At 42.1% G+C, this 15,379-nt stretch overlaps 1 protein-coding gene across 2 annotated transcripts in view; it reads right to left on the bottom strand.

Moving 5' to 3' along the window:
* The window catches only part of LOC129861162 (acid-sensing ion channel 1-like), a 92,526-nt gene extending 85,093 nt beyond the window's left edge, over positions 1–7,433 (bottom strand). The window contains exon 1 of one of the 2 annotated variants that reach the window (XM_055932336.1): positions 6,157–7,433. In XM_055932336.1, the coding sequence (XP_055788311.1) occupies positions 6,157–6,518 (362 nt within the window). In that variant the 5' untranslated portion in view covers positions 6,519–7,433. The remainder of the gene's footprint in view (positions 1–6,156) is intronic. The other variant, XM_055932335.1, reaches the window with a different exon arrangement.
* Between the last annotated feature and the right edge of the window lie 7,946 nt (positions 7,434–15,379).

The raw sequence follows: 15,379 nt of genomic DNA, 5'->3' as shown, positions 1-15,379 counted from the left end.
TCATGAGCGATACTCTACTAGAAGTGTTGCACTTGCTACCTCAGCTGCAAGTCTGGCTGGAAAGACTAGCCTTGATGAAAAGCTCTCTCACACAACGTCCCCTTATAAAATGTACTTTGTTACTTATAAAACATATAAACAACTCACTTAGAAAACAAGTTTGTCCACAAGTCTATAAATCATGTGTACCTAGTGCCCTCACACATGTTTATTTTGTGATGTGTAGCCTACTGAACTCTGGGTGTAGTATGTACTGTACATGTATGTACCCATGTGTGTATTTGTGTGTGTGTGCTTGCATCTGTGTGTGCATGTGTGTGTGTGAGAGAGAGCGGCAACACGTGTGTGTGTGTGTGTGTGTGTGTGTGTGTGTGTGTGTGTGTGTGTGTGTGTGTGTGTGTGTGTGTGTGTGTGTGTGTGTGTGTGTGTGTGTGTGTGTGTGTGTGTGTGTGTGTGTGTGCTTATCCTCATTCCATCTACGCACAGAATAATTGCGCGTGACTCACAGTTGGAAGGGAGAGTCATCCCACTCACACAACATTATCAGTGGGAGTTCATCTTTTAATAGAGTAGCTGAGAGGCCAACTAAATCTGACCATAATGTTTGCCTGCTGCCCAGCAAGAATACATAGCAGCATAACGTCAACTGGCACACTCCATATTGACTTGGCGATGCCGTGCTGTGGTATCATTAAACACGTCAAAACTTTATAGGGCTGTAAAAGAATGAGCAGGATTTAGGCTTCTTCAAATAGGTTTGGCTCATAAGAAGGGGATTATAGTCATATTTGTGCACAGGAACAATTGGTGTTGGCAGTGTGAATGGACACACAACAAATCTCAAAAGTAGAGTGTTGCATTAAACTGTGTGGCCAATCTATGTAAAAAGACTAGGAGTTACAGGGCCATCAAATCCCTTGAGTAATCTAAGTTCAGTAGAAAGCCAGAATCATCAAACTGAAAGCCATTAAACATTGAATTGCCTACCTACTATTCCACCTCACAAATTTGGTTCAAAACTTCATTATGCCGATGAGGTGAGAGCATGGCCCAGTACCTCGAAAGGTACTGATCTGATCCAATTTAGATGTTCTCTCTGGCTGTTGTTAAGTGCCATCTCAGGCAAAGCCTTCCGTTGATTAAAGCAGGACTTAATAGAGTTGAGACCTTTGCTCCCCAATATTGTTGCAGTGGACAAAGCTGCCAAGTGTGCACTTACAATATGAAATAAAATCCCAAACGCACACAAGCCTGACAGAATCAGCCGAGGCAGACACTTTTTCCCAAGTATGGATGGAGTTTTAATATCACGCCACAAAACATTTCCCCAGACCAGCCATTGCAAACACTAAAAGTGGCAGGGAGAGAGAGAGAGAGAGAAAGAGGGTAGAAAGAGAGAGACAGAGTGATGCTCAATTGGATTTCACACCAAAAGTGCTTTCATTTCTGGATGAGGGATTAACAAATGAGGGAATAACTACATCGCCTCTCTACCTTGGGAGATGGGATAAGTGAATAAGCACCAACTCTAATTTGCCTAACAACTCAAATGTTTTTAAAGTTGTGGGATTGGGGAAGAAAGCCTGATATTTTTCTCTCTGCTAAGCAACCATTCTCAGTGACTCCCTGAATGGAAAAAGCAGACTTCTTGAAAACGGCAATTGTTAAATTCTCCCTCTTGGGAAATGAAAAGCTTGCCCTTTTATCTCATCTACCGAGTTCTTTCTTTTCTGAAGAATATGACATTTATAAATGTTGCCTCAGACCAAGTGCCCACGAGATTATGGAACGTTGGTCTACCATTTCAAACAGATACTGGGTCTGCTGTCATATGATATTACATTGGAACTGATCGCTGTTGATAATGTGACACAAGTTTCTTCCCCTGAGAGGGAGGATAAGGAGATTTACTCATTCATAAAGCTTAATTCACAAATATGTACAATTTCTATCTCTCAAGAAACAGAAACCTACACCAGATGTTACATTGTACAAAGCTTTCATCAGCCATACCATACCAGCCATGATTGAAGTGCTAATTTTAGTGACAGTGTGGAATTGTCATAAATGATGAAATGGGGACATTTCCCCCTGAATGACAACCAAACCACTAAACACACTGGTGCCTGCTGGGCCTCATATCCCTAATTCTATCAGTTCTAGTTTTTCTTTCCATCTTTTTCAGCCATCTCTCATCTGCTCCCTCCTATCTATTTCTTGTCTCTTCACTCCCTCTCTCTTTCTCGCTATCTCTCCTGTCTCTCTCTGTCCAGTGACAGTCCTTCCTCTCCACTTGTGTGTGAGTGTGTGGGTGTGCTTCCTGTAACTCCACGTCAGATGCTGTGTGCGTTAAGGAAATGCAGCAGCTGTTGCTGCAAAGTCCAGCAGGCGTCAACAATCAAACAGGGAGAGATGCAGAGTCAGACAGGGCTGCTGTGATTGTCTCATCAACCATCAGCACTGACATTTCTGAGACGAAACTGACACCATGGGAATAGCAGTGTGTTTATCACAGTGTCTCAGGCTGGTATTAGTCATAAACTGTCTGTATGGAAATATGATGCACCCCCCGCCCCCCTCTTCACCACTCCCTCCTTCTTGCCCATGTCTAGTTCACAGACCTAGACCAAACGGATGTTACTGTTTACAATATAAACAGTATTTTTTTTAACTATAGATAACTATACATTTTCTGTCATTCCTAGTGGAAACATCAAGCAACTGTAGGTTTGAAGTAGGGTAACAATGAGGTTGATGGAATGCTGGGACTAAAATGACAATATACAGAAAAGACTGTGGAGGGCGGTCTTCGAGAGTCAACAAAATGCATTCGTTCAAATATGGTTTAACTTTGGCTCATGTTAATCAGAGCCATCAGAGCCCTTTCCCAGCGTTTTAAGTCCCACATATCTTGTTATTCCAAGTTGTAGACTACATGGAGCTGTGGACCAATGAGCGAGGCGTTAATACCATTCTCTCACTGAGCTGCTGTTGTTCTTCTTTGGGGTTTTGTGACGGAAAGTCCTCTCGGCTCATCCATCCAAGGCAGACAAATCGGGACTTTCTCTCTAAACGTGGCTGGCATGACTCACCAACAGTAAGGAAATGGAAGTATCAGAGTGACAAAGTGCTTCCCGAGGATGTAACTACCTTGAGGTAACTACTGACTATGACAAATTAACTCTCTTTGATTCCCCCCCCTCCCCCACCGGGGTAAAATGCCCCCAGCCTTTAATTTTCACAGAAACCATTTCATGTCACCAACACTTTCCCTGGCTCCCACTACTCTTGCTCAACTAAAAATGTAATCTCTCATCTCAATTCCTTATCTCACTCCAACAAAAGATTGAGGTAAATGTACGAAATATTTGTCATTTAGAAAAAGTTATATACAGTGAGCTCCAAAAGTATTGGTAGAGTGACAATTTTTTTGAAATGATAGAGTGCAGACTGTCAGACTGAGCATAACCGTTTAGAAATTACAGCCCTTTCTGTACATGGTCTCCCCATTTTAGTGGACCAAAACTATTGGAACAAATTCAGTTATGTATTAAAAACTATTCATAGCACACAATGACTACATCAAAGTTCTGACTCTTCAAATTTCTTGGATGCATTTGCTGTTTGTTTTGGTTGTGTTTCAGATTATTTTGTGGCCAATAGAAAGGAATGGTAAATAATGTATTGTGTCATTTTGGAGTCGTTTTTATTGTAAATAAGAATAGAATGCATTTCTAAACACTTCTATATTAATGTGGATGCTACCATGGATAATCCTGAATGAATCGTGAATAAATGAGTGAGAATATTTCAGTTGCACAAATGTCGTTATTATAAATATAATATTATTTTACATTTTTTAAATGTATTTATTTATTTAAATTAAAAAATGTAAAACTACATTGTTGATTAAGGGCTTGTAAGTAAGCATTTCACTGTAAGGTCTACACCTGGTGTATTTGGCACATGTGACAAATAACATTTGATTTGATTAATCATTGTATCATCCACATTAATGTAGTGTTTAGAAACATATTCTATTCTTATTTACAATAAAAGTGACTCCAAAATGACACAATACATTATTTACCATTCCTTTCCATTGGGCACAACATAATCTGATACACAACCAAAACAAACAGCAAATGCATCCAACAAATGTGTAGAGTCACAAGCTTGATGTAGTCCACAAGGGTGCGTTCTGAGCCCTCTCCTGTAGTCCCTGTTCACCCACGACTGCGTGGCCATGCACGCCTCCAACTCAATCATCAAGTTTGCAGACAACACTACAGTGGTAGGAGCACCCCCTATCCACATCGACGAGACAGTAGTGGAAAGGGTAGTAAGTTTTAAGTTCCTCGGCGTATACATCACAGACAAACTGAATTGGTCCACCACAGACAGCGTGGTGACGAAGGCGCAGCTACGCGCCTCTTCAACCTCAGGAGGCTGAAGAAATTTGGCTTGTCACCAAAAGCACTCACAAACTTTTACAGATGCACAATCGAGAGCATTCTGTCAGGCTGTATCACCGCCTGGTACGGCAACTGCTCCGCCCACAACCATAAGGCTCTCCAGAGGGTAGTGAGGTCTGCACAACGCATCACCGGGGGCAAACTACCTGCCATCCAGGACACCTACACCACCCGATGTCACAGGAAGGCCATAAAGATCATCAAGGACAACAACCACCCGAGCCACTGCCTGTTCACCCCGCTATCATCCAGAAGGCGAGGTTAGTACAGGTGCATCAAAGCAGAGACCGAGAGACTGAAAAACAGCTTCTATCTCAAGGCCATCAGACTGTTAAACAGCCACCACTAACATTTAGTGGCCGCTGCCAACCTACTGACTCAACTCCAGCCACTTTAATAATGGAAAAATGTATCGCTATCCACTTTAAACAATGTTTAATATAATGTTTACATACCCTACATTACTCATCTCATATATATATATATATACTGTACTCGATACCATCTACTGCATCTTGCCTATGCCGTTCTGTACCATCACTCATTCATATATTTTTATGTACATATTCTTTATCCCTTTACACTTGTGTGTATAAGGTAGTTGTTGTGAAATTGTTAGGTTAGATTACTCGTTGGTTATTACTGCATTGTCGGAACTAGAAGCACAAGCATTTTTGCAACACTTGCATTAACATCTGCTAACCATGTGTATGTGACAAATACAATTTGATTTGATTAGTCATTGTGTGCTATGCATATATAAGTGAATTTGTCCCAATACTTTTGGTCCACTAATTTTTAATCTCATAGTCATTGTACCACTTTAAATCCAAAGTGCTAGAGTACAGAGCCTAAACAATAGAAAATGTGTCACTGTCTCAACCTTTGGAGCTCACTGTATGCAATCTAATGAAGTTAGATTTATGAACTTGTATATATGATTATAGAATATTTTGAGGTAAACGTATGTAATATTTTGTCATTTAGAAAAAGTTGTATATGTAATCTAATGAAGTTAAATCTATGAAGTTAGATATATGCATACATACAGTATATACCAGTAGGGGAGGCTAAAGATAAATAATCAACTTGTTTATATAGAACAATTATGATGAGTATGTTTGGGGAAAAACACACCCTTTCAAAGTTTCTATCTTTATAAAATAAAACTATTAATTGTGCCAACTTATGTCCTGTAAAAATGTGTTTGCCTAAGGATGCACAGCAAATTTGCAATTGTTAAAATCTTGGTGTTAAGGTAAAAAGTGTTGTGAGTGTTACATCTGAGTGTTGCTTTTAGTAGGGTTAATACACAACCCACTGGGCACAGACATCAGTTCAACGTCTAGTTTTTATTTGCATTTGGTTGAGTTGGCAAATAACATGAATTCAACGAGAAATCAACAAAACATTTCACCATCATTGGATGAAGGTTCAAATGTGGGTGAAAAAAGACTAAATGGCCTGACATTGATGACTTTTTGCAAATCCAATTAGTTTCCCACCTTGATTCAACGTCCTCACATGTATTTATTTTTTGATGACATGAAAACAATGTTGATTCAACCGGTTTTTGCCCAGTGGCAACATACCCTACTATTAAAATGTTTTGCTGGATGGCTCTGGACAAAAGTAACCTAGTGCATTCTATAGAGAATCGCGTGCCACTTGTTTACTTCACCTCTGGTTGAGCAGCGCTAGCAGCTCCCCTGCGTGGTACAGGTCATTGCGCGTCACGCGACTGAAGCGGAACGAGTTGAGGTTGCAGAACGTGACAGCGGGGAACACCATCACCGGGGTCGAGATCTCGTCCAGTTTGGTGACGTGTGGGTACTCCAGGTAGAAGTGTATTCGGTCCACGCACACAAACAGTAAGAAAGTCAAGGAGCCTAGGAAGAACACGACCCATAGACAGCGCTTGATGCAGACCCTCTCATAGGTGAAAATGTGCGAAATTCCGTGCAGCGTTGAGTTTTGCGCAAAAGCCTCAACTGGGGGTGGCTGGTTGCAGTCCATTTCTTCGGATTCTACTTTGAGTTCCATTGTGCTCACAGTCTCGCTTAATGGCTATAAACAATGCTGAGTGACATTGAAATCGTTTGCAGTTCAGAAGGCAGGTAAATTACTACACTTCACAATAACCTACATATTCAACGTAATAAACGTAATAAAAACACATGCAATCGTCAATATTGGTGCACTTAATATATGTGATCTATGGGAATGTGTTTCATATAAAAATCTATACCATGCACCTGTAGCATCTCCAATGCACCTGTCAATAAAAGTAATAGCTATTTAACGACTAGTCGCCGAGCGTGCGGAAAACCAGCGCGAGATTTGCTGTCGATTTGCATCATTCAAAAGGCGGATTGCAAAAACAGACCAAGGATTCCCTCCTCGAAGTCAGACGCGCAAGAATTCACAGTAAGAGTAAAAAATAAACCAAATAATTGAAGAGTATGCTTCACCAAAATGCTCCTATTTTCCGTATAAAAGTCCCCATCCTCAGTGGACGGCGTTGGGAGACTCTGTTTTATCAAGTCCAGGTAGCCTATCTCAAAAAAGTGCAAGGCATTAGCCTACAGCGGTGAAAAATATAGACAACGTTCCGTCATTCCAGCGTCGGTCGCAGATGAGTGAGTGAACTAGGTCTCTTCCGTGTTGACTGTCCAGCTTCAGCTCATTGTTTAAGAGTAGGCTAGCTAGTTCATATCCGTCGTTCTGTTGCGACTGTCTGTTGGCAGTACCGTGGTCCTATATCCACAGGGGAGAGGTCCGAGACAGGAGAAGTTCCTAGGCACTGGGGGGCTTCGTGGTTGGATTGGTCAGTTGTGAGCGTTTTTTAAAATGAGTAGTGTCTAGCACTGGTAGCTGGCAGTGAGAGCACAGTGCAAGGGAGTGGACCTGTCCTGCACACTGAGAGACGTTAAATGTGGCATGTAGTTGTGATATGAGTAAACTCCCCTATCATGCAGAAAAGATGATGGAGAATGCAACAGAATGCACAGCCCTATTTCTCACTCTCTCTCTCTCTGAGTAATATGGACCCAATAAGATTGTGCATAACACCAAATAAAATAAAACAATTCTCTCTCTTGCATTAAAGGATTCTGTAGACCAAGTGTGCTATCTTGCTTCAGCCCACCAATGAAACACCAGAAGCCGCTGGACACTCTGTAGCTCTCTAGGGTTAGTATAACGCCTGCACTAGGCCTACTCCAGATGGTAACCTAGCTACTACCTTTTTAAACCGAACTACAGTATAGGTGCACTAGCTTTCAATGATATGCGCTAAAGGGATCAACTGTCCTTGCGGTCCCCAGTCCACCTGGTCGTATTGCTGCTCCAGTTTCAACTGTTCCGCCTGCGGCTACAGAACCCTGACCTGTTCATCGGACATGCTACCTTATCCCGGACCTGCTGTTTTTGACTCTCTCTCTACCGCACCTGCTGTCTCGAAAAGCCAACTATGAAAAGCCAACTGACATTTACTCCTGAGGTGCTGACCTGTTGCACCCTCTACAACTACTGTGATTATTATTATTTGACCCGGCTAGTCATTTATGAACGTTTGAACATCTTGTCCATGTACTGTTATAGTCTCCAGCCGGCACAGCCAGAAGAGGACTGGCCACCCCTCAGAGCCTGGTTCTTCTCTAGGTTTCTTCCTAGGTTCCTGCCTTTCTAGGGAGTTTTTCCTAGCCACCATGCTTCTACATCTGTATAGCACTTTTTGACATCAGCTGATGTAAAAAGGGCTTTATAAATACATTTGATTGATTGAAATTTATTGATATGTATATGCGTGTTCATCAATAAACCAAGACACATTTAGCCCCCAATGGGATACTGGCATGAAAAATGTATCTATTTCTGTAACATGGGAGTAATCCAGGCCTTACTAATATAACAAAATATTTATTATGTGTCATTAAATATGCATTACACATCTCTCCAATGCACCAGGGATATGAACGACCACTTATAAAGGCCTCGCTAAATGGGAGTGTTTCACTTGACACTGGTACAGAGTATTGAGGGACACTCCTGGCTACCTCTACGATATCATCGACTTGAGTGCTTGAGTTTAAAAATGAATAGCTATTTCTGTATTAAAAGTAAGGTAGACATTGCCCTATATTCGAATGTCTACTAGGCTGCTCCTTTAACACCTTTAAGTAATTGACTAGCTGCACATTCTTCAAAATAAAGATTTTCCTTGTAAGCAAATACTTTTCTTATTGTCCTTGACTGATAACCTATCCCTCCACCTGCAACCTGGACTTAAGGGTAGACATAACATAGTAAACAAAATTCCAGGACACTTAAATTAGTAAAATGGTATGTATTAATTTGTTGATATCTATCATCCATTGGTATGATATGTTACGAATTCCAATTTGTTGTAGCTAACGTTAGCTAGGTAGTGTCCCGGATTTTAATTTACTATGTTACATCTAGTCTATGAGACCAGCCTGATCCCTCTCCTGACATAGGTCTAATGGAAACAATAGAAAACTAAAAAGTCAAATATTTTATGAAGATGTGTTGGCTACAGGCCTACTTAAACATTTGAAACAATTTAGTCATTGGTCTTAGAAGTCATAATTTAAATAAACCGTATGCCTCTCTGTTGAGCCGTCACCAGTCAAATCAGCACTATGGACAGTGTCAAACCAGGTTTCAATGGTTCTGAGGGAATGTAATACAGTGTGTTCAATGCAGTCTCCGCTCCCGTAGATTGCGCCATTTAGAAATAATCCTAGCGAGATGAAGATTTACCAAGAAGGAAATAGCTCTGCTAGAGACGGAAGAGGAAGCGAGACACCCCACTCGCTGTTTTTTTCTGGTTTAATGAAAGTTAATGAACTAAGTAGACCAGACCCAGCAGCTGCTATTGCATTGGTGTCTGTCTATGGGAGACACACCCAGTTAAGTAGACCTGAACTAACCATTGTTTTCAATGGGTTGCTCCTTCAGCCAGTGATAGATGTAGGGTTGCTTGAAAGGGTAAGGAAGGAGTAAATTCAGCTGTAAGTGAACATTTAAGAACACAGTACTATGCTAGTGTAACGGATGTGAAATGGCTAGCTAGTTAGCGGTGGTGCGCGCTAATAGCGTTTCAATCGGTTACGTCACTCGCTTTGAGACCTTGAAGTAGTGGTTCCCCTTGCTCTGCAAGAGCCGCGGCTTTTGTGGAGCGATGGGTAACGATGCTCCGTGGGTGACTGTTGTTGATGTGTGCAGAGGGTGCCTGGTTTGCGCCCGGGGCGAGGGGACGGACTAAAGTTATACTGTTACACTTTCTTGAACATATTCACAGATGGATCAAGGACCCTAAAACAGGGATGGCAGGAGCAGCTGCTAGTGTTCCTGAGTTTAAGATGGCAGTGACGAAAAGAGCAACGAATCATTTATCTTTTTACACAATGGAGTTGATGGCCATACTATTGGCTGCAGAGTGGGTGGAGGAGGTGAGGCTAGACAGGGTAGTCATCTGCTCTGACTCCTGTGCAGCACTGATAAGCTTAAATGAGTTTGTGTCTCAGAGCAGACAGGATCTATTGTATGAGGTTTTACAGTGCTTGTATAGGGTGAGATAGATGGGGGTATTTGTGATGTTCCTCAGGTTATGTGGGAGTAGAGTGGAATGAGGAGGTGGAGGTTCTCGCCAAGCAGGCTTTTAAACATCCTAATGTTGAGATGAAATCGTCAAATCAGTAAAGCAGAAGCCAAGGGGTTAATAAAAAGTGGTTAAAAACAAGTGACAAGAGTTGAGAAAAGGGAAGACACCTGTATAAGATCCAGAAAAGGTGGGGTCAGGGAGGTCCTCGGGCGGAGAGAGAAGGGAGGAAAGTCTAATTACAAGGCTGAGGCTGGGACACACAAGGCTCAATAGTACATTGAAATTGGTGGGAAAACATCCGACTGGGAGGTGTGATCATTGTCAGAAGGAGATGGAGACAGTGGAACATGTTCTATTTCTGCACAAGAACTGTTCATCGGGAGCTTCATGAAATGGGTTTCAATGGCCAAGCAGCCGCACACAAGCCCAAGATCACCATGTGCAATGCCAAACGTTGGCTGGAGTGGTGTAAAGCACGCCATTGGACTCTGGAGCAGTGTAAATACGTTCTCTGGAGTGATGAATCACTCTTCACAATGTGGCAGTCCGATGGACGAACCTGGGTTTGGCGAATGCCAGGAGAACGCTACCTGCCTGAATGCATGTGCCAACTGTAAAGTTTGGTGAAGGAGGAATAATGGTCTGGGGCTGTTTTTCATGGTCTGGGCTAGGCCATTATTTCCAGTGAAGGGAAATTCTAGACGATTATGTTCTTCCAACTTTGTGGCAACAGTTTGGGGAAGGCCCTTTCCTGTTTCAGCATGACAATGCCCCCGTGCAGAAAGGGAGATCCATACAGAAATGGTTTGTCGAGATTGATGTGGAAGAACTTGACTGGCCTGCACAGAGCCCTGGTTGCAGACAGTCTGAATAGCTATTTTACAACTATAGCTAATACATTAGCAAGTTACCTTTTCAATCAGGTAGCTATGGGGAGAGTCAAGTCCAGTAGTTTTACTCACAGCAGGGGATTCAAGTAGATGCTTTTTCATTTGAAAAAGTGCCAGAGTCAGTGCTAAAGAAGCTGAAAGAACCTGATCATTCCAAAGCAACTGGCCTTGACAACATTCCTGATAGAGTTCTATGGGATGCTGTGGTAATTATCACCCTTCTGTGTAACTCACATTGTAAATCTGTCTATTGAACTAGGCTTTTTTCCCAGTGAACTAAAACTTGCAAGGGTCATTCCTCTATATAAAAAAGGTAATAAGGTAGACAATAGAAACTATTAGCCTCTCTTAGTCCTGTGTATTTTATCTAAGGTCTTGGAAAAGATTATGTTCGAACAGATTGACCGTTATATTTCCTTACATAATCTACTATATGAGCTCCAATCTGGCTTTAGGAAATCCCATTCCACTGAAACTTGCCTACTATATCTAACTGACCACATCAGGAAGGAAGTAGATAGAGGGAAATTTTGTGGTATGGTTATGTTAGCTCTCCAAAAGGCATTTGTTACGGTGGATCATGAGATTTGGTTAATCAAACTAAGAGCCATGGGCTTTAACAACTTAGTCACAAAATGGGTCAGCTCTTATCTGCAAGGAAGAAAACAGATGGGGGATGTGGACCCTGTCTTAACTCAAAATCTTGAACTGCGGGGTACCCCAAGGGAGTACCCCGTTGTATATAAATGATCTGAAATCTGCCTGTACAGATTGGTTTCCCACAAATACAAAAATGTGGTTGAGAAAGCCCTCAGAGCTGAACTTTTGAATGTCAGTAAATGGCTATATAACAATAAACTGTAACTTCTCCTTGGAAAAATATCTTGTTCAGGTCCAAAGTTAAACTGAGGAAATCCCCTGGTTTTAAGGTGGTAGTAGGTGATATAGTAGTCACAGCAAAATACTTAATTACAGTGCATTCAGAAAGTATTCAGACTCCTTGACTTTTTCCTCATCAATCTACACACAATACCCCATAATGACAAAGCAAAAACAGGTTTACAAATAAACTTTACTTATATAAGTATTCAGACCCTTTGCTATGAGACTTGAAATTTGAGCTCAGGTGCATCCTGTTTCCATTGATCATCCTCCGAGACAGGATTGTGTTGAGGCACAGATCTGGGGAAGGGTACCAAAACATTTCTGCAGCATTGAAGGTCCCCAAGAACACAGTGGCCTCCATCATTCTTAAATGGAGAAGATTCTTCCTAGAGCTGGCTGGCGGCCAAACTGATAAATCAGGGGAGAAGGGTCTTGGTCAGGGAGGTGACCAAGAACCCGATGGTCACTCTGACAGAGCTCTTTGGAGATGGGAGAACCTTCCAGGAGGACAACCATCTCTGAAGCCAGCACTCCACCAATCAGGCCTTTATAGTAGAGTGGTCAGACAGAAGTCACTCATCAGTAAAAGGCACATGACAGCCCGCTTGGAGTTTGCCAAAAGCCACCTAAAGACTCTCAGACCATGAGAAACAAGATTCTCTAGTCTGATGAAACCAAGATTGAACTCTTTGGCCTGAATGCCAAGCATCACATCTGAAGGAAACCTAGCACCATCCCTAAGGTGAATCATGGTGGTGGCAGCATCATGCTGTGGGTATGTTTTTCAGTGGCAGAGACTGGGAGACTAGTCAGGATCGAGTGAAAGATGAACAGAGCAAAGTACCTGCTCTAGAGCGCTCAGGACCTCAGACTGGGGCGAAGGTTCAACTTCCTACAGGACATCGACCTTAAGCACACAACCAAGACAACGCAGGAGTGGCTTTGGGGGAAGTCTTTGAATGTCCTTGAGTGGCCCAGCCAGAGCCCGGACTTGAACCCGATCGAACATCTCTGGAGAGACTTGAAAATAGCTGTGCAGCGACGCTCCCCATCCAACCTGACAGAGCTTGAGAGGATCTGCAGAGAAGAATGTGAGAAACTCACAATATACAGGTGTGCCAAGCTTGTAGCGTGATACCCAAGAAGACTCGAGGTTGTAATCGTCAGAGGTGTGAACTCGAGTCACATGACTTGGACTCGAGTCAGAATCGAGTCACAAATATGATGACTTGCAACTCGACTTTGACTTTAACTCCAATGACACGTGACTTGACTTGGACTTGAGCCTTATAACTAGACCTGAATTGATACCCTCCCCAAGCCCAAATATAAAAAATTATGCAATTAAAAAGTGTGCAGCGCATCAACTCTTCATTTAACGGATTACAGTTTGAATCGGACAGCAGCCAATCAAATTGTTCTAGCTGAGAAAAAGTTGTGGGTGGCAGTGCATAGGGACGTCGGCGGATGAATTCAGATGGAGCCCTTGAAAGATGATACCCAAAATTATTATTTTCGGATATAAAGACGACGCTGTATCAACAAGAAACGTATTGCAACTCATAAAACACGCAGGAAGACAATTACAGATGGAGGCGCAACAATTTCCAACTTTGTTCGACATTTGAAACTGCACAAAGAACGGTAAGTCGTGGCTAATTTAGCCGACAGCTATATATTTTATTACTTTACTAGTGTATCATGTAGGCTAACGTAATGTTAAATCAATGAGCCTCCACACAGTCAGTCAGTGCGAGAACGTGATCATTGCAACCAAGATTGAGCTACAACTGGCTAGGCAGTTGGTAGCCTAAATCCTGCCTGATGTTACTGCTGTTCCTAAAACCATTGACATACGTTAGGGGGTGTGTCTTTCTCATGGCTACCCATGTATTTCCATGGAAATATAACGTTTATTTGGAAAGTAATAAATATATAGATATTTTTAAAAGCATTCATGATTTGTGTAAACTATTGTGTAATATACTATTACTCTTGTTAAAAATATGAAATGGTATTACATTTGGTGAAGAGCGCATCATGACTTGTTTAGGACTCAACTCAAAGCTTAGAAATTGAGACTTGACTTGATACTTGACGGTCTTGACTTGAGATTTGACTCGGACTTGCCTGTCTTGACTTGGGACTTGACATGAGTGCTAAGACTTGAGGCTTACTTGTGACTTGTAAAACAATGACTTGGTCACACCTCTGGTAATCGCTGCCAAAGGTGCTTCAACAAATGACTGAGTAAAAGTTCTGAATACGTATGTAAATGTGATAGTTCCGTTTTTTGTGTTTTTTTTTTCATTTACAAAAATGTCTAAAAAGCTATTTTTGCTTTGTCATTAAGGGGTATTGTGTGTAGATTGATGAGGGGAAAAAACGATTAAATCTGTAACGTAACAAAATGTGGAAAAAGTATGAGTTGATATATAAAACAATGCAAGATTCAAGACGTCGTGCTTTTCAGCTAAAATTATTATATAGACTTCTTGCCACAAACAAAATGTTCAATATTTGGGCATAAAATCATCAAAGCTCTGCAGGTTTGGTTGTGAGGATGCAGAATCAATAGACCTTTTATTTTGGTATTGCCCTCAGGTAGCCAGTTTCTGGTCTCAGGTTCAGGAATGACTGAAAATGCATAGCATTGATCTAAAATCGACCCTAGAAATAGTACTGTTAGGAGATCAGTCAATTACTAATATAAATTCAGCAAAAAAAGAAATGTCCTCACTGTCAACTGTGTTTATTTTCAGCAAACTTAACATGTGTAAATATTTGTATGAACATAAGATTCAACAACTGAGACATAAACTGAACAAGTTCCACAGACATGTGACTAACAGAAATTGAATAATGTGTCCCTGAACAAAGGGGGGGGGGGGGGGGGGGGGGGTGTCAAAATCAAAAGTAAGTCAGTATCTGGTGTGGCCACCAGCTGCATTAAGTACTGCAGTGCATCGGCTCCTCATGGACTGCACCAGATTGGCCAGTTCTTGCTGTGAGACGTTATCCCACTTTTCCACCAAGGCACCTGCAAGTTCCCGGACATTTCTGGGGGGAATGGCCCAAGCCCTCACCCTTCAATCCAACAGGTCCCAGACGTGCTCAATGGGATTGAGATCCGGGCTCTTCGCTGGCCATGGCAGAACACTGACATTCCTGTCTTGTAGGAAATTACTCACAGAACGAGCAGTATGGCTGGTGGCATTGTCATGCTGGAGGGTCATGTCAGGATGAGCCTGCAGGAAGGGTACCACGTGAGGGAGGAGGATGTCTTCCCTGTAACGCACAGCGTTGAGATTGCCTGCAATGACAACAAGCTCAGTCCGATGATGCTGTGAAACACCGCCCCTGACCATGACGGACCCTCCACCTCCAAATTGATCCCGCCCCAGAGTACAGGACTCAGTGTAACGCTCATTCCTTCGACGATAAACGCAAATCTGACCATCACCCCTGGTGAGACAAAACCGCGACTCGGCAGTGAAGAA

Source organism: Salvelinus fontinalis, chromosome 8 (genome assembly GCF_029448725.1).
Source record: "Salvelinus fontinalis isolate EN_2023a chromosome 8, ASM2944872v1, whole genome shotgun sequence".
In the NCBI taxonomy this organism is placed as follows: domain Eukaryota; kingdom Metazoa; phylum Chordata; class Actinopteri; order Salmoniformes; family Salmonidae; genus Salvelinus; species Salvelinus fontinalis.
This window is presented reverse-complemented; position numbering and strand designations above follow the sequence as displayed.